Raw genomic sequence first — 21423 nt, 5'->3', positions numbered from 1 at the left:
CTGCAAATTATGTACACGCGTTATTTTAAAAAAAAAAAAGAAGGAGGAGGAGGACATGAACTTGGGATTTGCATATTGAGGTTGAAAAAAAGGCCTCTTTGCTACTGTGGCGGCTGCTTGTAGAATTCTGTCAAATGAGATGGATCTCTTTTCCAACAGCTGCCTGGCCCGTTTCCTTCCATTTATGAGAAGATACCATGTTCGTTCTCTCTCTCTCTCTCTCTTTTTCTTCTTCCCACTGCCCCCCACCCCTCGTTTATGGCTTTCTTCTAGAATTTGTTTGCAAGACAGTTGACTTCTTTCAGCAGGTCTTCACAGTCAGGCAGGCCTCCTGGGGCAGGTAGCTGCAAATCTTCTCCAGGGCCTTCTGATACAGAGCCTTGTCCTCCTCCAGGGACTGGATTAAAGCCATCATCTGGCTCTCCCTTCTCAAGGCCTCTTCCACGTTGGACTCCATGCCTTGGATCTTAGCATGGGCCACCTAACAAAGAGCGGAAAAGAGGAAATGTAGAGATGGTCAGAGGAGGTCCTTCAGTTCTGCCAAATCTCTCATGATTCCTGGAGTGACCAGGCATCCTTTATTATAAAGGAGGGCCCTTCATTTCAGAAAGGTGTCCTTTATTTATTTTAAGATCCTATATTATTTATCCCATTTCTTACTCCCAGCAAATCAGTAATCTAGTCCTAGATCATGTTTGTTATTCAGTGGTTCCCTATCATTTAAAAAAAAATTCTATCTGAATGGAATGGAATAGCAGAGTTGGAAGGGACCTTGGAGGTCTTCTAGTCCAACCCCTGCCCAGGCAGGAAACCCTACACCATTTCAGACAAATGGTTATCCAATCTCTTCTTAAAAACTTCCAGTGTTGGAGCATTCACAACTTCTGGAGACAAAGTAGTTTCTTCTGCCAGGAAATTTCTCCTTAGTTCTAAGTTGTTCTCTCCTTGTTTAGTTTCCACCCCTTCCTTCCTTCCTTCCTTCCTTCCTTCCTTCCCTTTTCTTTCTTCTTCCTTCCCTTTCTTTCTCTCTCTCTCCCTCCCTCCCTCTCATCCTTCCTTCTTTCTTTCTTATTTATTTATTTGATTAGATTAGACTTCTATGCCACCCTATTCCTCGGACTCAGGAAGGTTCTACCCTCCGTTGCTTTGGAGAATAGCTTCATTCCCTCTTCTTTGTGGCAGACCCTGAGATATTGGAACACTGCCATCATGTCTTTTTTATCAAACTAGACAAATTAGACATACTTAATGAACTCAATCTGTATAGTCTGGAGGACAGAAGGAAAAGGGGGGACATGATCGAAACATTTAAATATATTAAAGGGTTAAATAAGGTCCAGGAGGGAAGTGTTTTTAATAGGAAAGTGAACACAAGAACAAGGGGACACAATCTGAAGTTAGTTGGGGGAAAGAGCAAAAGCAACATGAGAAAATATTATTTTACTGAAAGAGTAGTAGATCCTTGGAACAAACTTCCAGCAGACGTGGTAGATAAATCCACAGTAACTGAATTTAAACATGCCTGGGATAAACATATATCCATCCTAAGATAAAATACAGAAAATAGTATAAGGGCAGACTAGATGGACCAGGAGGTCTTTTTCTGCCGTCAGACTTCTATGTTTCTATGTTTTACCCAATTACTGCAACATACTTCATATGTTTTAGCCTCCAGTCCCCTAATCATCTTTGCTGCTCTTCTTTGCAATTTTTCTAGAGGAAGAAAGCTGCCACTGGATATTTCCTTTGAGGGATTCGTCTTTGCCTAATCTGATATTGTCAATTGCTCCCAAATTCACATTGAGCCTGGCTCTTTGTTGAGTTTTACCTGAAGTTTCTCCAAGAGATCCATATTCTGCCTTTTCAGCTGACCGTTGGCCCTTTCAAGTTTCTCTGTAGCTTCAATCTCCTCACAAGGGCTTAGGTTCTCTTGCAATTCGTCCTGAAGCACATGGTACTCCACCTCATAGGCATGAAGCTGTTTGGAGATGTCCATCTCAAATACCTACCATGGGGTAGCGAAAGAAGGGGGGAGGTGATTCCTTACAAACTACTGTCTACTTGAGAAAAGGACAAATTAACTTAAAGTATCACCATTGAACTGCAGATATACATGTAATTTGCTTGGATGGCCATGCCACTCAAAGGATTTCCATGGACAAATGACATAGCCATCTTGCTTTCTGTCAAGTTCTACTTAGCAATTTTTTAAAATAAAAAATATCTCCATGTTTCAAAGAAAAACTATGTTGTTTTTCAGAGTATAAGACACACCTTTTTCTTCCCTAAAAGAGGCTGAAAATTTGGGTGCGTCTTATACTCTGACTGTAGCTTTTTTGAAGTTTTTTTCCCAGCCCTAACAAGGTGCTAACGATCTTCCCAGCTCTTACCTTGCAGGCTCTTTCATTGCTACTCTCTCTGAAGAATGTTTTACCAGCCCCAAGTCTTTGCAGGCTTTTTTCATTGCTCTACTTGCTTTGAATAAGTTTCTTTCCAGCCCTAATGAAGTGCTAATGGTCTTCCCAGCTTGCTGGCTCTTTCATTGTTACTCTCTCTGAATAAGGTTTTTTTTAAAGCACTAACCAGGGGATAAAATAATGTGCTGAAGCTGACTAAGGATGCTAGCCAGATGAATACCTGGTAGGCAGATTTCCCCTCTCCATTTTCCTCCCCCAAAACTAAGGTGTGCCTTATACTCCGAAAAGTACGGTACTTTATTCCTAAAACACCTCAAAGGCACACTTAAATTCCAAAACTGATGGTTGAAATTATTGCAGCAACTTATAAATACAGGACATCTCAAGTGCTTTTCTGAGCTCATATCACTGGCGAAGCTTAATCAAGGACAGTTTTAATAGACATAGTAAAAACAATGCAGACTCCGAAAGAGTCTTTGGAGAGGGGCAGCATACAAGTCTAAATAATAATAATAATAATAATGATAATGATAATAATGATAATGATAATAATAATACTCAACTGCTGCAAAAAGATCGCACAGACTGACTATAAGCATAGACATGATTCTGTAGCACAGATGATCCACTGGAACTTGTGCCGGAACTACCATTATTTACCAGTGGCAAAGAACTGGTGGGATCATAAGCCCGAAAAAGTGGTCGAAAATGAGCAAGCAAAACTACTGTGGGACTTCCGACTTCCGACTGACCGAATTCTGAAGCATAACACACCAGACATTGTGATCGTGGAGAAAAAGAAACTATGGATCATCGACATCGCAATCCCAGGAGACAGCAGAATTGAGGAGAAGCAGCTAGAGAAATTAGTGAAATACGAAGATCTAAAAATCGAGCTGCAACCACTCTGGCATAAGCCAGTGAAAGTGGTCCCAGTGGTACTTGGCACGCTGGGCGCATTGCCAAAGGATCTCAGCGGACATTTGAAAACCATTGGAATTGACAAAATCTCCATCTGTCAATTGCAAAAGGCCGCTTTACTGGGATCGGCAGACATCATTCGCCGCTACATCACACAGTCCTAGGTGCTTGGGAAGCGCCCGACTGGTGGTGAAATACGAAATCCAGCATAGTGATCTGGTTTGCTGTGTTGTACTGACATAATAATAATAATAATAATAATAATAATAATAATAATAATAATAATAATAATTTTTTAAAAAATGAAAAGGAAAGTTTAGAAATATTTTACTTCTGTAAAAACTTTCAATAAAAGGTGAGACATACTGTAGGTCACCCCAAAAACTCAGCATTGTCAATCAAGCGTTGCTTTAAAAGGATTTCTGCTCCTAAGAAAGGAGCAAAAGAAGGCAGGCAGGTATAAACCTGTTACCTGGGCTATTATCTTCTCCATCTGGGGTTGGCTCATGTCTGGGAGAGTGTTCTTAAGAAACTCAACAATGCCTTCAAATGTCTCACACGACATGATGTTTTCCTCCTGGGTGCTAAGCAGGCATAGCGCTATCTTAAATATAACTTCTGTACCTTGAAGAAAAATAATATCTGGGACGAGAAAGAAAGCAAGACAATAGATTACAGGCAGGCCTCGATTTATGACCACAATGGTCAGACTCCAGCATATTACCCTTTATATACTGCTGTTGGTCTCTAGCCCCATCTAGTGGCCAGAGGGACACAATGAATGTGTCCCTTAGGACTGCAAAGCGAAACGGATCCTTACCAAAGATTCTGGCTACGAATCCAAGGGGAAATTGCGAGGCAAATAAAGTGAGAAACCAGGGCGCGGCGTAAAGGCTCGGGCTGATTTCGTTTTCTTCAAGATGGTGGTAAAGATCCCGATGATAATCGTGAAGCAACCTGGACAGCTGGTACATCTGGATCTACATGGACATTTGGAAAAAAAGGAGGTTAGGAGATTCATACCTGCCTAAGAACTCCATATATGGCCAAGCGTGGCAAACCACGTTCCTTCAGTCAGTGTTTCTTTCTTTCTTTCTTTCTTTCTTTCTTTCTTTCTTTCTTTCTTTCTTTCTTTCTTTCTTTCTTTCTTTCTTTCTTTGATTTGTATGCTGCCCCTCTCCGTAGACTCGGGGCAGCTAACAACAGTAATAAACAGTAGGTAACAAATCTAATGTTTAAAATAATTAAAAAACCCTTATTAAAACCAAACATACACACAAACATACCATGCATAAATTGTATAGGCCTAGGGGGAAAAGGGTAGTTCAGTTCCCCCAAGCTTGACAACAGAGGTGGGTTTTGAGGAGCTTACGAAAGGCAAGGAGGGTGGGGGCAATTCTGATCTCCGGGAGGAGCTAGTTCCAGAGGGTTGGGGCCGCCACAGAGAAGGTTTTTCCCCTGGGTCCCGCCAGACAACATTGTTTAGTTGAGGAAACCCGAAGAAGACCCGAAGAAGACTGACTCTGTGGGACCTAACCGGTCGCTGGGATTCATGCGACAGAAGGTGGACCCGGATGTATTCTGGTCCGATGCCATGAAGGGCAGTGTTGAGATATCTCAGGAGCTGCCACAAAGAAGTGGGAGTCAACCTATTCTCCAAAGCTCTTGAGGGCAGGATAAGAAGCAATGGGTGGAAACCAATCAAGGAGATAAGCAACTTATGTTGGTTATGACCTATAACGCCCTTCATGGCATGGGACCAGATTTCTTACAGGACCTTCTTCTGCCTCATACTTCCCAGCAGCCAGTCAGGTCCCACAGAGTTGGCCTTCTCCAGTCCCGTCAGCCAATGTCATCTGATGGAGCCTAGGGGAAGAGCCTTCTCTGTGGCAGCCCCGGCCCTGTGGAACGAGCTCCCCTCGGAGATCCGCACTGCCCCCACTCTCCCTGCCTTCCGTAAACTTTTAAAGAGCCACCTCTGCTGGCAGGCCTGGGCCCATTGAAATGTTAACACCTTTTAACACCCAATGAATGAATGTGTGATGGATGGTGTGTGAATCTGTTGTTAACTTTTAATTATGGGGATTTGAATATGCAAATTTTATTTAGATTTCTACACGTTGTAAGCTGCCCTGAGTCTCAGGTGAAGGGTGGCATAGAAATCAAATAAATAAATACATAATAAACTTAGAACTAAGGAGAAATTTCTTAACAGTCAGAACAATTAACCAGTGGAACTGCTTGCCTCCAGAAATTGTGGGGGCTTCATCACTGGAGGTTTTTAAGAAGAGATTGGATAACCATTTGTTTGAAATAATATAGGGCAGTGGTTCTCAACTTGGAGGTCGGGACCCCTTTGGGGGTTGAATGACCGTTTCACAGGGGTAGCCTAATACTATGGGAAAAGACAAATTTCCCATGGTGTAAGGAACTAAACTTCTATTCTGGCATCTTGGCACATATTTTTACAATCAGGCATTTACAGTGGGGGTGTCCCCCTGACCTTCCTGCAAATTAGCTTAAAGCTCTGTTGGGAGAATTGGTGCTAGACTTATGGTTGGGGGTCCCCACAACATGAGGAACTGTATTAAGGGCATTAGAAAGATTGAGAACCACGGGATAGGGTTTCCTAACTGAGCAGGGGGTTGAACTAAAAGACCTCCAAAGTCCTTCCAACTCTGCTATTTCTGTTCAGTTCTGGTTCTAGTCCATTCTTTTCTTTTTGCCTTACCTCCAGCGACATCATGTCGGGCCTGTACTGTTTCCGGAACCCGAGATCGTACATGAGGAATTTCAGCATTTCAAAGGCTTGTTCTTCACTCATGTGGAGGAGCAGCACTCCGGCCACGAAACTGATGCCTTGACAGTAGCCCACCTCCTTGTCCAGCAAGGAGTAGGCTTTCAGCAGGTTGAAGAGTGAGAGCTGTCCCGCGCCCAGTTGAGCCGAAAAGTAGGGATGGGTGGGGAAAGTCCTTCCTGGAACAAAACATTGCTTTTACAATTGGTTTTACAATAAGGGTTTTTTAGTTGTTTTAGTGTTGGATTTATATGATGTTTTTTTATTACTGTTGTTAGCCGCCCCGAGTCTATGGAGAGGGGCGGCATACAAATCCAATAAATAATAATAAAAAGAAGGGGTGAGGTCAGAAGTGAAATTGGGTGCCTGCTACCGGCCCCTCCAGCAGCTGAATCGGAGGAGGAGAGGAATGGGAGCAGTGAAGGGCTCCCAAGATTTGGCTTCTGTACATGCACAGGAAGCGAAATCTCACACAAGAATGCTCACGTATGCGAGATTTCACCAATTTTTAACCGATTTCTTTGTTTCTATACATGCGTGGAAATAAATGCCAAAAAACCCCAGTGAAATTGCACGCATGAGAGCGTCCTCACGTGAGATTTTGCTTTCTGTGCATGCACAGAAGCCAAATCTCGCAAGGGTGCAAACATGCACGTCGGGGATGCGGAAACGCATGCGCATCTCCAGTTTTCCTACCGGGACAGTGTACTGGACTGTCCATGCAGCAGCCCAGGGTCAGCATCAGAACAACCGAATAGTTTTGAGCAAGAAGAGGGAATGGAGCTAACAGAGAGAGAGAGAGAGGGGTGGAGCCTCAGGTCTAGAGGTGGCCGATGAGGAAAAGGAAGAACAGCTGAGTCCATGCCTGACGTGCAGCTGTGCAGAAGAGCATGACGTGCAGCTGTGCAGAAGAGCAGAGAAGAGGAGAGAAGTGGAAATCTATGGGCTGGTCCTTGGTAAGGAAGAGCCACTGCTCCTAGCAAAGCCCCAACCTAATTCTGGGGATAAAAGGCAGGGGACAGAAATGAATAAATGGTGGCAAACAACTCATTTCCTGGTTGGCACTTGTTAGTATGCGAGATTAATTTTTTGCTGGGGCTGCCGGCATTCCTAATAAAGGAACCGTTTGAGTTCATGAACAGAGGGTTTGTCATGATTGAGGAACTGGGGGAGAACATCGGGGCTCAGGCTCACCATCGCTGGTGCTACTGGAACACTCCTAGTGATTGACATGGGTGCATGTCAGCATGATTAGGCTTCTGCGCATGCACTGGAAGCCAAATCTTGCATGAGGACATGTGCGCAAGTGAGATTTCGGCAAATGTCGCCAGGCCTGGGGCAATTAGATCTAGACCAATAAATGTGATGAATGGTTGTGATTGAATTGGTTGATTGATTTTAATATACTGGGGTTTTGGCTTGTGGTTTTTAACTACAGTGATCCCTCTATTATCGCGAGGGTTCCGTTCCAAGACCCCTCGCGATAATCGATTTTTCGCGATGTAGGGTTGCGGAAGTAAAAACACCATCTGCGCATGCGCGCCCTTTTTTTCTATGGCCGCGCATGTGTAGATGGTGGAGTTTGCGTTCCCTGCCGCCCACGCAAAGGGGAAACCCCGATTCGGCTCCTCGCTGCTGCTGCGCTACCGAGCAGATCAGCTGCTGAGCGGCCGAAGGAACCTTCCCTGGGTCTTCCCGGCCGCCCACGCAAAGGGGAAACCCCGGCTCCTCGCTGATGCCCGCCGCTCGCCCGCCCGCCAGCAAGAGGGGGAAGACCCAGGGAAGGTTCCTTCGGCCGCCCAGCAGCTGATCTGCTCGGCGCAGCAGCAGCGAGCAGACGAAGATCGGGGTTTCCCAGCCGCAAAGGGGAAACCCCGGCTCCTCGCTGATGCCCCCGCTCGCCCGCCCGCCGCCCGCCAGCAAGAGGGGGAGAGATAGAGAAAGAGAGAGAAGGAAAGAAAGAGATGAGAGAGGGAGGAAGAGAGTGTGAGAGAGGAAGAAGCAAGATAGAGAAAGAGAGAGAAAGAAAGATGAGAAAGGAAGGAAGAGAGTGACGTCATCGGGTGCGAAAAATCGCGATATAGCGTTTCGCGAAGATCAAGATCGCGAAGATCGAGGGATCACTGTAATTAGATTTGTTTTGTACGTACTGTTTTATATTGTATCTTGTGAGCTGCCCCGAGTCTTTCAGAGAAGAGCGGAATACCAATGTAATAAATTAAGTAAATTAATTAAATAAATACATTTTGCTGATATTTTTGCTTCCGCGCATATGCAGAAGCAAAAAACCACCAAAAAAGTGATGAAATCTCATTTGTGTGCGCATCCTCACGTAAGATTTCACTTCCAGCGCATGTGCAGAAGCCGAATCTCATACCAACCTATGCACCTGCCACCTCTGCACTCGGCTCCATTTTTGCTACCAGGACATTGTATCGCCCAGTATTAGATGCAACCAACTCAGGGAAAGCTCAGGCTGCTTCCTACAAGAAGAGCTCCAGGGAAAGACCATAAATGGAATTCCAATTGAAAACAAGCATTAGCCTGAGATCTCTTTGCACGATGACAGGCGCTATCAATCAGTGCTGAAACGTCACTGTTCTGGGGATACCCTGGAACTCCCCCTCCAGCCCATAGCATCCAGAAGCCAAGTAACCACCCTCACCCAGGTCCACCAGGATGGCATGCTGCTGTGTTGTCAGCTGCTTCAAGAGGTCTTTGTAGGAGATGTCGGGAGGTTGTTGCTTATTTGGGAGCCGGTGTCTGACGCGGTGCTGCACGGCCAAAAACTGCCAAATTTCTCCCCGGCGGCTTTTAGGAACACCTTAACAAAAGCACAAAGAATGGAAAGGTAGAGAGAGAGAGATTTTCTTTCTCCCCCCCTGCACTCACACATAAAGTATATACACAGTAATAACCTTGAATGTGTGCAACAGCTGAAAATATCTGGCAGTGGTGAAGCTATTTCTGAACTTAAGAAAATAAGTGTTGGCTTTGATTGGCCTTGAGCGCTAAGCAGGGCTGGACTTTATTAGGATGGTGGTAGAAGGCAGAGGTATTCTGCCAGGTTATATATATAGTTGCACCACTGGAGAAATGCAAGAAAAGGAACAAACACACCCTGTGGGCAAACACCCACCCACAAACATACAAACCCAACCTGGAGATGCTCCTAAAGCACCAAGAATTGACCTCCACTCAAGGACATTTCCCCCTTTTTCTTCCCTCCATGGCTAAATCAAAACGCAATGCTGTAGTCGATCACTAATTAACTAAAAACACCAGGCAGTAGGTGCAAAGGGACCCCATTGAGATTTTGAGACACAGAGGGATTTACAGTTGATGTCATGGAGAGAACAGCTGGAAAATGTCGCTTGGCGAGACCCAAGGGAAGAGCCTTCTCTGTGGCGGTCCCGGCCCTCTGGAACCAACTCCCCCCAGAGATTAGAATTGCCCCCACCCTCCTTGCCTTTCATAAGCTGCTTAAAACCCACCTCTGCCGCCAGGCATGGGGGAACTGAGATACACTTTCTCCCTAGGCCTTTAAAATTTTATGCATGGTGTATCTGTATGTATGATTGGTTTTTATATAATGGGTTTTAACTGTTTTTAGTATTGGATTATACTGTTTTGTTACTGTTGTTAGCCGCCCCGAGTCTGAATGAATAAATAAATCAATAAAATAGCAGGCTTGAGAAATCCAACCGATAACGTCTATCGAGAGACTCTACAGGTTCATAGCCACCTTGTAGGGGTGGTGAAGGAAGGAGAGGTGCTTCGCTGACCACAAAGAACTCACAATTTCCTCATTAGGTCCGATGGCCATTTTTGGCATTTACAAAGCTGGGACAATTGGAACTGTAAGATTTGCGTTGGAGCGGTTCATGGACAGAGCATTGAAACTGAGTGAGATAATTACCAACTTTCACTCTAAAGACCTGATTTAATAGATTTTGAGGCAAAGCAAATTTTTTGCATAATGTTCCTCTCCTCCCAGATGCAAAGCCTTGGTTGCAACCCATATTTTTTTCCCCAGGCACTGTCCGTTGGGCTCAGAACTTACCATCTTTCAGGGTGGTATGAATGTCTTCCACATCACATCTGATCTTGGCTCTGCAATTCAAGAGTTTCTTGTCCCAGATGTTAATGACATCCTTCTGACAGGTTCCAACTTCCTGGTAGTCCAGCTTAATTTTCCTGGATTGGAGCTCATCTCTGCTCGCTGCAAGAGAGAAGAGCCATAGCTCATGTTCAGATAAGCAGTTACCTTCACCACATTTCGATGTGCATATACTGGATCACAGAGACACCAACCACAACAGAGATGCCATTTAATGATTCAGTCCAAAGGTAAGCACAGGATTCTGCTTTTTGCACCAGATAGTCACATAAAAGCCTTCCCATCAGATAGTTCTTCCACTAACGTTTCGCAAGATATTAAATAGAAGATGGTCTTCCTAGGCTGGATCAGATATTCCTTCCACTCAAAAATCAGCCTAATGTTCAGAGCTTACTAGGTTTTGCACCCAATGTGGGTTTTGGTTTCATTTCTGTCCACAGGTATACAAACTGTGCCACCCCTGTGAGAGATGTTCCTAAGTTAGTGTTGATTGAGTCACAAAGAAGGGGACAGACAAAATAATATACTACGCAGAAATGTCGAAACTGACTATATTAGTTAGAAACGAATCATTGGCTACGTTCAATAATTGTTGGGACCCTTTTTATAATTGGTTAGGAAGCAAGAGCGAGAACAACAGGCTACAAGATTGAAATGTCAGATATAACCTTGAACTGTAACAAATCTGGTATAAAGCAACTTTTTATCTAATATAATAACATGAGACTTTATATACATTTGGATATGAATTTTATTATTATTTGTTAATTTCTCTGCAATTCGTTTATTTCAACCCTTGCATTTAACATTCTAGATAAACTATTCGAATCATGGTAATGAGCAAATATAACTGGATCTAGTTTTCGTATTCAATACAACTCTCCTGTATATTCGCCGATACTTTTACCTGTTTGGTTTTTGTTTGTTTGCTTTATTTTTTCTTTCTCTCGTATTTTATGTTTTGTATTGTACTATATGTTGTATCAAACGATGTACATGTTTCATTTTTAATAATAAAATTTATTTAAATTTTAATTTAAAAAAAAAAGAAGGGGACAGACACATACACAACATTTTCAGGACAAAAAGGCTGTTTCCTCCACAATTCAGAATGTCAGTCACACCTGTCGCAATTGACACAGTCAGTGTAAACTGGGTATAATACTGTTAACATCAATTCAAAAAGAGAGCATGCACTCCTCATACGCCCAATTTCACTACATTGTATTTACAGGGTGCGTTCCAAAAGTAATGCATTTTTAAAAAAGTAATTTATTGAACAGATTTGCACAAACACTTAAAATTCTTCAAAGTACTGTCCTTGGGCCTCTACACATTTTTTCCAGCGACTCTGCCATGACCGGTACGTGCCCTGGAAGGCGTCTTTGGGGACCTCTCGCAAGGTCTTCATCACGACTGATTGGATCTCTTCTATAAACAAATAACAGATTCCTTTCAAGGCTGGGAACAAAAAGAAGTCTGCTGGGGCGACGTCAGGGCTATAAGGGGGGTGGGGCAGCGTTGGCACCTGGTGTTTGGCCAGGAACTCACAGACTTGCAGCGCGTTGTGGCCAGGTGCGTTTTTCATCCATAGAAGAGATCCAATCAGCTGTGACAAAGACTTTGCAAGAGGTCCCCAAAGACGCCTTCCAGGGCACGTACCAGTCATGGCAGAGTCACTAGAAAAAAATGTGTAGAGGCCCAAGGACAGTACTTTAAAGAATTTTAAGTGTTTGTGCAAATCTGTTCAATAAATTACTTTTTTAATAATTGCATTACTTTTGGAACGCACCCTATATTTCAGGTTTTACATTGATGGTTAATACGGAAACTAAATCTATAAAGTCTAAGACACCGATGGTGAATCTTTTTTGGTTTGCATGCCAAAAGGAAGTGTGTGTGCACACTAGCACATGCACATGTGCCCACACCCCATCCCTCCCTTCATTCTTCCCTCTGCGCATGCACAAACCCCTTCCGGCCCCGCGCATGCGTACAGGCCTCACTGAAACCTGGAATAGTGAACATATGGACAAACCAGAAGTTGAAAAAAACAGACTTCTGGTTTGCCCGTTGTGTTGGTGTTTTTTCGCACTCTGAAGCCCTGGAGTGTGAAAAACAGCACAATGGGCAAACTGGAAGTCTGTTTTTTCTAACTTCTGGTTTGTCCATTTTTCGTCCCTGAAGCCCCCAGAGGGCAAAATGGCCTTCCCAGAGGCCGAAAATCAGCTGGCCAGCACAGGCTTGTGCACTGGAGCTGTCATAGGACAATGCCTCACATGTCCTCCATTATGGCTCCGCGTGCCACCTGTGGCATGCGTGCCATAGGTTTGCCATCACTTGTCTAAGATATAACAGCAGCCATTTAGCAACTGCACAAAAGAGAGTGATCATTGATCTTCGGTTAACCAGGGTTACGCCCATGTTTAACAACATTGCAACAACCCTTTTTGAAGCAGGCAAAACAGATTATTTTATCCAGAATCGAATCATCATTCAGGGGAGAGGTGCATCTGTATTGTGTTCTACCCACAACTTTTGGACTCCCCTTTCTCTCAGGTTTAATTCCTCACTGGATTTTCAGGGCAATGGCCACGTGCTTCATATTTACATGACAAAAATTTAACCAAGGTGCATCTCAGAAACCTGTTGAGCGGAGTTGCTAGACAATCAAAAATGGCAGAGTGGGCCTTTTTGCAGGTGAGGTGGGAGAAATAGATTGTGCTTTATCCGTCTGGTCAAGTTCATTTTTTATGGCTACATCTAATTGAGAGGTCCAGTAGCAGAACTGAGGGTGAACACCTGGGACAGGTGGTGGTTGAGGCAAAGGACAGGAAGGCTATGAGAACTCATGCTGTTGCCACACATAGTCCCAATATGCCATAAAAAACTGCCAGGTGTGACACTCATAACTAAGCAAAAAAAAAAGCCCTTTTATCTGATTTTGTAGGAAACAAACTTTCTACTTCCTTTAAAATATCTTCTCAATAACAAATGCCTCCATTTAACATGCCTCTAAGAATATTAATAACCAGGAAAAGGTGGATATCCTGCCCAACCAAAGGAATTTTAAAGCCCGGGTCAATTACAATGTCAGGAAATGTTTTAAGCTTTTATCAACAAAAGGTTGGAGCCTAATTATTTTTTCTTTTCAAGGTCATCTTCTGGATTAATGTTGGATTTGTTAAATATGGCATGCTTCTTGTGTTAAATGCAACACCCGAAGGACAGTGTTCTTTTGCCTTTAGACAGTGTTCTCAGGTGGGAGAAGAAGAGTCCAAGCACCTATTTGAAAACTTATCCTGGTCAGTAAGCCACTTCTACCCGGTCATATGACCTTTAAGCCATCTCCAGTCACATGATTGTCTTATATATATATTACTTGCTTGCGCCTTGGTGCCCTCACTTTTTTCTCTTATTATTTTCTCTAACTCTATCTCCTCCCTAAGTAGTGCTTCTTTATTCTCCCTTTCATTCAGATATTTGCATATTGCATTTAGTTGTAGCCATCTTCCCTTACATAGCCACCATTCTATTCAATTTCTACTTGGCTTCCCATCCTTCTCATATAACTGTTCTATCTTAGTTATCCCTCTTCTATAACCCTATTTAGATTTGTTTCATTATCTCTATTTATTACATATAGTGATGACAATTTTGATTTATATAATCCTATTTTTTCCAAATTTCCACAGTCCCTTTCAAAGGAGCTATTGATTTATTTAGATCGCTCTTATTCCACCTTATAAAAAATAATTTTCTATTCTTTATCCCGTTCATCTCTTTTTTCCAATTTCACCCATTTAGTTTCAAATAATTGCAACTCCATTAATCTTTCAATTTGAACCCGGACAGAGGATTGTCAAGCCACTCCCACCTGGTCACATGACCACCAAGCCACACCCACACAATAAGCCATGCCCACAATGCAGTAGTAATTTTTTTTGCAGCCCTTCACCGGGGGGGGTGGGGTGGCTTTATGTTCATCAAGTATGCCCATATCACTCCAACACTCCGCAGTCTGCATTGGTTGCCGATCAGTTTCCGGTCACAATTCAAAGTGTTGGTTATGACCTATAAAGCCCTTCATGGCACCGGACCAGAATATCTCCGGGACAGCCTTCTGCCGCACGAATCCCAGCGACCGGTTCGGTCCCACAGAGTAGGCCTTCTCCGGGTCCCGTCGACTAAACAATGTCATCTGGCAGGACCCAGGGGAAGAGCCTTCTCTGTGGCGGCTCCGACCCTCTGGAACCAGCTCCCCCCAGAGATTAGGATTGCCCCCACCCTCCTTGCCTTTCACAAACTCCTTAAAACCCACCTCTGCCGTCAGGCATGGGGGAACTGAAACATCTCCCCCTTGCCCATGTTGTTTTGGTGTTAGATTGATTGTATGTATGCGTGTTTTAATATTCTGGGGTTGTTTTTATGAATTTTTAGCTTAAAATTGTAATTGGATTGGTGGGTATTGGATTTGTTATTATGTATTGTTTTTATCTTGTTGTGAGCCGCCCGAGTTTTCGGAGAGGGGCGGCATATAAATCCAATAAATCTAAATCTAATCTAATTTATTGGACTCACTGTTCAAGCAGCTCCCTATCTATGTGATGGACTGATTGGCCACTGTCTGGGGAATTAATCTGGGCTGGTTCCTAACTTGCTTTAGCTGGGACAATTGTAAAGCTGGGGTGAAGGACACTGCTGGGGGGGGGGATAGACCAATAAAACCCTCCATAAACCACACTGATGTTTGAGTGAGTGGGGAAGCACACTTACCTTCTGCAAAACAAAGCTTCCTTCAAACTCCTCGATAGCATTAGGAAGAACAGGAAGCGTTAAAAGTTGGTTAATCGATTTCATTAAGGTGGATTAGGTTACAAAAGAAAAGCAGAGGTGGTGGTGGGGGAAATTAGAAGAAAAAGCAACTTCCAACTGCAGAAACTTTGTTTTTTTCCCCTCTGCAGGGTTTGTCCTGCACGGCGGTTGCTAAGGAAACAGCCCCGGAATACCTAGGAGTCGAAATTTCACTCAGCCAGAATTCCCAGCGCCCCTCTTGGTTATTTTCTCATTTTCCCCCTTTCACATTCATCACGGGGAGAAGAAAATAAATGGCTTCATGCTTTTTAGTCCATAATGCCCGCCGATTAGAGCACTCTTCATTCTCCGAATATATTCTCTGCTTTATTTCCCCCGGACCTCCCTTGACATCAGTTAAATGGTATATCACCCAAATGGTCTTATGCATCACCCAGGCGTTCAAGCGAGATATTAAAGGAGAAATAAAAGGAAACGGCGACCTCTGCAATAGAGGGGAGCCAGGGATGCTACAATCGGCTTGGCCGGGCAGGCAGGGGAGGCAAGAACTGCACTTCGGCTAGTAGAAGATACCAAGTGATACCACAGCTGACATTGGAACATCATCTTTCGGCTGTGGCGAGGAGGGCGTTTGCCCAGGTTCGCCTGGTGCACCAGTTGTGGCCCTATTTGGACAGGGAGTCATTGCTCACAGTCACTCATGCCCTCATCACCTCAAGGTTCGATTATTGCAACGCTCTCTATATGAGGCTACCTTTGAAAAGTGTTCGGAAACTTCAGATCGTGCAGAATGCGGCCGCGAGAGCCATCATGGGGCTTCCTAGATTCGCCCACGTTTCTGCAACACTCCGCGGCATGCACTGGCTGCCGATCGGTTTCCGGTCACAATTCAAAGTGTTGGTAATGACCTTTAAAGCCCTACATGGTATTGGGCCAGAATACATCCAGAACCGCCTTCTACCGCACGAATCCCAGCAGCCGATATGGTCCCACAGAGTTGGCCTTCTCCAGGTCCCAGGGGAAGAGTCCCGTTTGGCGGGCCCCAGGGGAAGAGCCTTCTCTGTGGCGGCCCTGGCCCTCTGGAATCAACTCCCCCCAGAGATTAGAATGGCCCCCACCCTCCTTGTCTTTCGCAAATTACTCAAGACCCACCTTTGTCGTCAGGCATGGGGGAGTTAGGATATTCCTTCCCCTAGGCCATTACAAGTTATGCATGGTATGTTTGTGTGTATGTTTGGTTTTTATAATAAGGGTTTTTAGTTGTTTTATTAAATTGGATTGTTACATGTTATTTTTTATCATTGTTGTTAGCCGCCCCGAGTCTGCGGAGAGGGGCGGCATACAAATCCAATAAAGAAATAAATAAATAAGTGGGACTTTGATATTATCCCATGGTTTAGATTGGGCATGTGCTGAACCATGACTTCTCCAGCGTAATCAATGTGGACCCTGCCTTTTGGGAATGTTCTGGGAAAGGTCACAAACCCATCTGTCCCCTTAAAAGGGCTGGAGAGAGTTCAGAGCCCTGTGGCCGTTCTGTTTCCATCCCTTCTTCTCCATCTTCCAGCAATGGGTGGAATTTAATCAAAGAGACAAGCAGCTTAGAACTAAGGAGAAATTTCCTAACAGTCAGAACAATTAACCAGTGGAACTGCTTGCCTCCAGAAATTGTGGGGGCTCCATCAATGGAGGCTTTTAAGAAAAGTTTGGATAACCTTTTGTCTGGGGAAGGGCAGCATTAAAAAAAAATCAAATAAATAAGTAAGTAAGTAAGTAAGTAAGTAAGTAAGTAAGTAAGTAAGTAAGTAAGTAAGTAAGTAAATAAGTAAATAAGTAAATAAGTAAATAAGCAAGTCCACAAATAGCACCAGGAAGTCCTCCATCCCCTCTCAGGACCCCCTGGCTAGCCCAGGGCCTGCACCAACCTTCCAGTTTTTGGTTTTCCTTCTCCATCCGAAGGAGAAGGATTTGCTGGTGGATCGCTTTCCTCCACAGGCTCTGCAGCTCCTCCGAGTTCTTCTTCTCCCCGGTCTGACCTTCGGCATCCTCGTTTTGCAAGATGGAAACCAGGGGCACATCGTCAAAAGACGGTGGTAGCGGAGATAACGGCAGCAGTTCTTTTTCATCACAGCCATCTGGGAAGAACCATTTGGGTTAACCCTTTATTCAGTAAATGCTATCCAGTATCTGTACTTGAGGCCTGCTTTAAGGAAACAGGGCTCAACCCCCTATCCATCATGCTACCTCTGTGTCACACTTCTCCCATCCCACCCCTTTGACCAGTGGTGGGATCTTGCCGGTTTTACAAAAACTTAATTTCTGTGTTACGGTTGGGGAGAAAGGTAGGTAGGTAGACAGAATATAGGTAGGTTGGTCAGTAGGTCGATCGGTCGATCGATAGATAGATAGATGAGAGAGAGAGAGAAAGGTAGACAGATGATAGATAGATAGATAGATAGATAGATAGATAGATAGATAGATAGATAGATAGTTAGATAGATAGATAGATAGATAGATAGATAGATAGATAGATAGATAGATAGATAAATAGATATAGATAGACGATCGATAGATGATAGATGATAGATTGATAGATAGATAGATAGATAGATAGATAGATGATACAAAGAAAGAATAGATAGATGATACAAAGAAAGAATTGATAGATAGATGATACAAAGAAAGAATAGATAGATAGATGATACAAAGAAAGAATAGATAGATGATACAAAGAAAGAATAGATAGATAGATGATACAAAGAAAGAATAGATAGATGATACAAAGAAAGGATAGATAGATAGATGATACAAAGAAAGAATAGATAGATAGATGATACAAAGAAAGGATAGATAGATAGATGATACAAAGAAAGAATAGATAGATAGATGATACAAAGAAAGAATAGCTAGATGATACAAAGAAAGGATAGATAGATAGATGATACAAAGAAAGAATAGATAGATAGATGATACAAAGAAAGAATAGATAGATAGATGATACAAAGAAAGAATAGATAGATAGATGATACAAAGAAAGAAGGAAGGAAGAGAAAGAAAGAAAGAAAGAAAGAAAGAGAAAGAAAGAAAGAAAGAAAGAATCCTATTCAGAAAATAAAACCAAGAAAGAACACGTATTATTTTGGATTTCAGATTCTAGTATTTTAATTTATTCTGCTGTTTTGACTCCTTTTCCTTGCCATGCAGTGCTGGGTCAGCATGAATGTGTCATTCTCTCACACCTGGTGCCCCTGATGAGTACAGTTATAGGTGACACTTTTTAACATCGTTCATTACAACCTGGATCATAAAGGGGTATTCTTGAACCAACAGATCCCGTCAACAATACAAAAGGGCTTTTATGACTCACTGCCTAAAGAGCTCCTAAGCAGGATCCTTTTATTCATCATCAATCAGGCTTTGAAGTAGTTGGAAATAAAAGAAAACTGAACAAAATTCTCTCTCCTGGCCAAGGGCCCTTCAGAGGTATGAGCTCATGGCAGACACAGGGCCAAATTAAGGGGCCTTTTCAATATGGACTCCAAAGCAGCTGTTGCCAGAAGCGGTGGGATCATTGTCTTTATGAGCACATTCTGCAGAAAGATTGACAGTAGCCATGTTTTTCTTTAATATCCCAGAAAAAGGGACAGACGTAAGATCTCTCACGCTTTACATTTTAGCAAGAAACATAGAAGCAGCATTAATCCTTTTTCCAAGGATCAATCCAGAGGTAAATCTCAGTTTAGATGATGCTCACAAGCTTTCTGCAAAAATGAAACCCCAAATCAACTCCAGGTGCACTCAAGCAGGTATTGTAAGCAGAAACAAGAATATTTATATCACACGTGGAAACTTTTTTTGTGTATGCTGGAATTTATTAGGGAAACATCAGAGCTGCAGAGATACCTACTCTCTGTCCATTTAGAAGTTACTCAAAACAGAGCCTAGACGTGAATCTCCAAGAGATGCCCATCCTTTAAAAGAGAAATAGCAACCTGACTGCACTGCCTGAATCATGTTCCCCGAGTAGACACTGACCTTGAAGCTGCATGGCTGAAGAAGACTTCTTCATGGGTGATGCCACCCTTAGGAAGATCCTCTGCCGCCAGGAGATCCGACGGGGGGCCAGGGTGAGACCACCAGCATTTAAAGAGTCGCTGCTACACACCGAGGAAGTCCTCTTCCTTTTCTCCACATCGCTGCAGGAAGGACCAGGAGGAAGCAAACACAAAGAGGGTTACTAAAAACAGCGCTTCTTGTGAACACTGAGCTGGGGCCCATCCGAAGCCAGCAAAGAGCATTCATACACCCAAGGTTGAACTCGGTCACCAGAATCAAGGGCTGCCCAGAGGTCTCTTGCCGTGATGGCGCAGTGGTTAGAGTGCAGCAGTGCAGGCTACTTCAGCGAACTGCTAGCGGTAGTTCAGCAGTTCAAATCTCACCACCGGCTCCAGCTTGACTCAGCCTTCCATCCTTCCGAGGTTGGTAAAATGAGGACCCAGATTGTTGGGGACAATGTGCCGATTCTGTAAACTGCTTAGAGAGGGGCTGTAAAATCACTCCGAAGCGGTATATGTCTAAATGCTATTGCTATCTCATGGGGGAATCTGGCATCACTTCAACCCTAAGAGCACCTCCAATGACACATGACAATCACAAAAAAAACCCTCTAGTTCTTCACAACCAAAGAGACCCTTCCTCCCTCCCCTCCCCACAGTCCTTTACTACAATTTCATGTACTTGAAGTTTACCTACGTCCAAAACCAGGATTAGATTTTTCAGTACTGGAGCTAAAACAGGTTCCATAAATAGGGCTCAAAACTAAAACTAAAAAAAGGAAGCAATGTTTAAAAAACCCCCAAAAATAATTGAGTTAAAAGGGAGAAGGAATACATGAGGTTGAGGCACAATGTTTTTTTGTTTTTAAAGTAAGCTGTACCGAAGCATAGAAAACAAAATCCCCTTCTTTGGTAAAGGGAAGGGTGAACTGGTTTCCTCCTACACAACTGTGGGAAGTGCCCAGGCAGTCTAGCTTTTAACACTTTTGCGGCTCTTTCCGTAAAGCAAAAAAACCCACTTGTGTTTATTTGCAGAAAAGTGAGAGTGACTGCACTCCCTCGCAAAGGTTATGAAAGCAGAGCTGAGAAACGTAAACATTTCAAAACCCTCAGAGAAGCCATCAGGGCTGGAAATGGGAGAGATTCAAGGACCTTCCCTGGATGGTGTTCCCGGGAGAACTTTCCTCGAAGGCCTTTTTCTTTCTTCTCCTCCCTCAAGGGAAAGGCTGGACGTGAATAAATAGATGGTTAAAAATAAAGCAATTAATTATGCCTGAACCGCCATCTCTAAAAAAACCCTCCTCTTCTGCAATTTATTTATTTATTGGATTTGTATGCCGCCCCTCTCCGTGGACTCGGGGCGGCTAACAACAGTGATAAAAAACAGCATGTAACAATCCAATACTAAAACAACTAAAAAACCCTTATTATAAAACCAAACATACATACAAACATACCATGCATAAATTGTAGAGACCTAGGGGGAAAGAATATCTCCCTAACCCTGACGGCAGAGATGGGTTTTAAGGAGCTTACGAAAGGCGAGGAGGGTGGAGGCTATTCTAATCTCTGGGGGGAGTTGGTTCCAGAGGGCCGGGGCCGCCACAGAGAAGGCTCTTCCCCTGGGTCCCGCCAAACGACATTGTTTAGTTGACGGGACCCGGAGAAGGCCCACTCTCTGGGACCTAACTGGTCGCTGGGATTCGTGCGGCAGAAGGGGGTCCCGGAGATATAATAATTTGAAGCCCACCTATCTACAGGTAAAGATAAAAGGTTTCTCCTGCCCAGGTGTGTCTAAGAGAGATGCTCATCTTCATTTCTTAGGCGAGGGAGCCAGTGTTGTCTGAAGACCATTTTAATGGTTGTGTAGTTGGTAGTGAAGGGCCGCTTGCCTTCGGCACTACCAGTGCGTCCTCCAAGGTTGTCGTGGGCGCAGGTGCTTCCGGCAGGTGTGCCCACACTTGTCGGCACAAGATTTGGTTTCTGCACATGCGCAACAAGTAAAATCTCACGAGAGATGATTTCAGGGATTTTTGCCGATATTTTTGCTTCCGCACATGCTCAGAAGTAAGAAATCGGCACAAATCACCAAACTCTCGCTCGCATGGTGGCCTCACACAGGATTCCGCTTGCTGTGCATGGGAAGCCAAATCTCACACGGTGGCGCGCATGCGAGCATCAGAGACGTGCAGCTGCAGGCACATCCCAGAATTTCCTACCAGGACGGAGCAGTTGAATGCATCGGCTGCTGCCCACCCATGGTAGCTGGCAGGACTAAATGTCGAGGTGCACAGAACT

The 21423-nt window shown here is 43.9% G+C and overlaps 1 protein-coding gene across 1 annotated transcript in view; it reads right to left on the bottom strand.

Moving 5' to 3' along the window:
- Positions 1-223: 223 nt before the first annotated feature.
- TBC1D4 (TBC1 domain family member 4) overlaps positions 224-21423 on the bottom strand; it is a 109941-nt gene continuing 88741 nt past the window's right edge. The window contains 10 exon segments of the mRNA XM_070751351.1: positions 224-328; positions 331-481; positions 1829-2005; positions 3811-3980; positions 4159-4318; positions 6070-6314; positions 8801-8959; positions 10199-10357; positions 16996-17205; positions 19106-19266. Of these exon segments, the coding sequence (XP_070607452.1) occupies positions 270-328; positions 331-481; positions 1829-2005; positions 3811-3980; positions 4159-4318; positions 6070-6314; positions 8801-8959; positions 10199-10357; positions 16996-17205; positions 19106-19266 (1651 nt within the window). The 3' untranslated portion in view covers positions 224-269.

Source organism: Erythrolamprus reginae, chromosome 4, assembly GCF_031021105.1.
Source record: "Erythrolamprus reginae isolate rEryReg1 chromosome 4, rEryReg1.hap1, whole genome shotgun sequence".
In the NCBI taxonomy this organism is placed as follows: Eukaryota; Metazoa; Chordata; class Lepidosauria; order Squamata; family Dipsadidae; genus Erythrolamprus; species Erythrolamprus reginae.
This window is presented reverse-complemented; position numbering and strand designations above follow the sequence as displayed.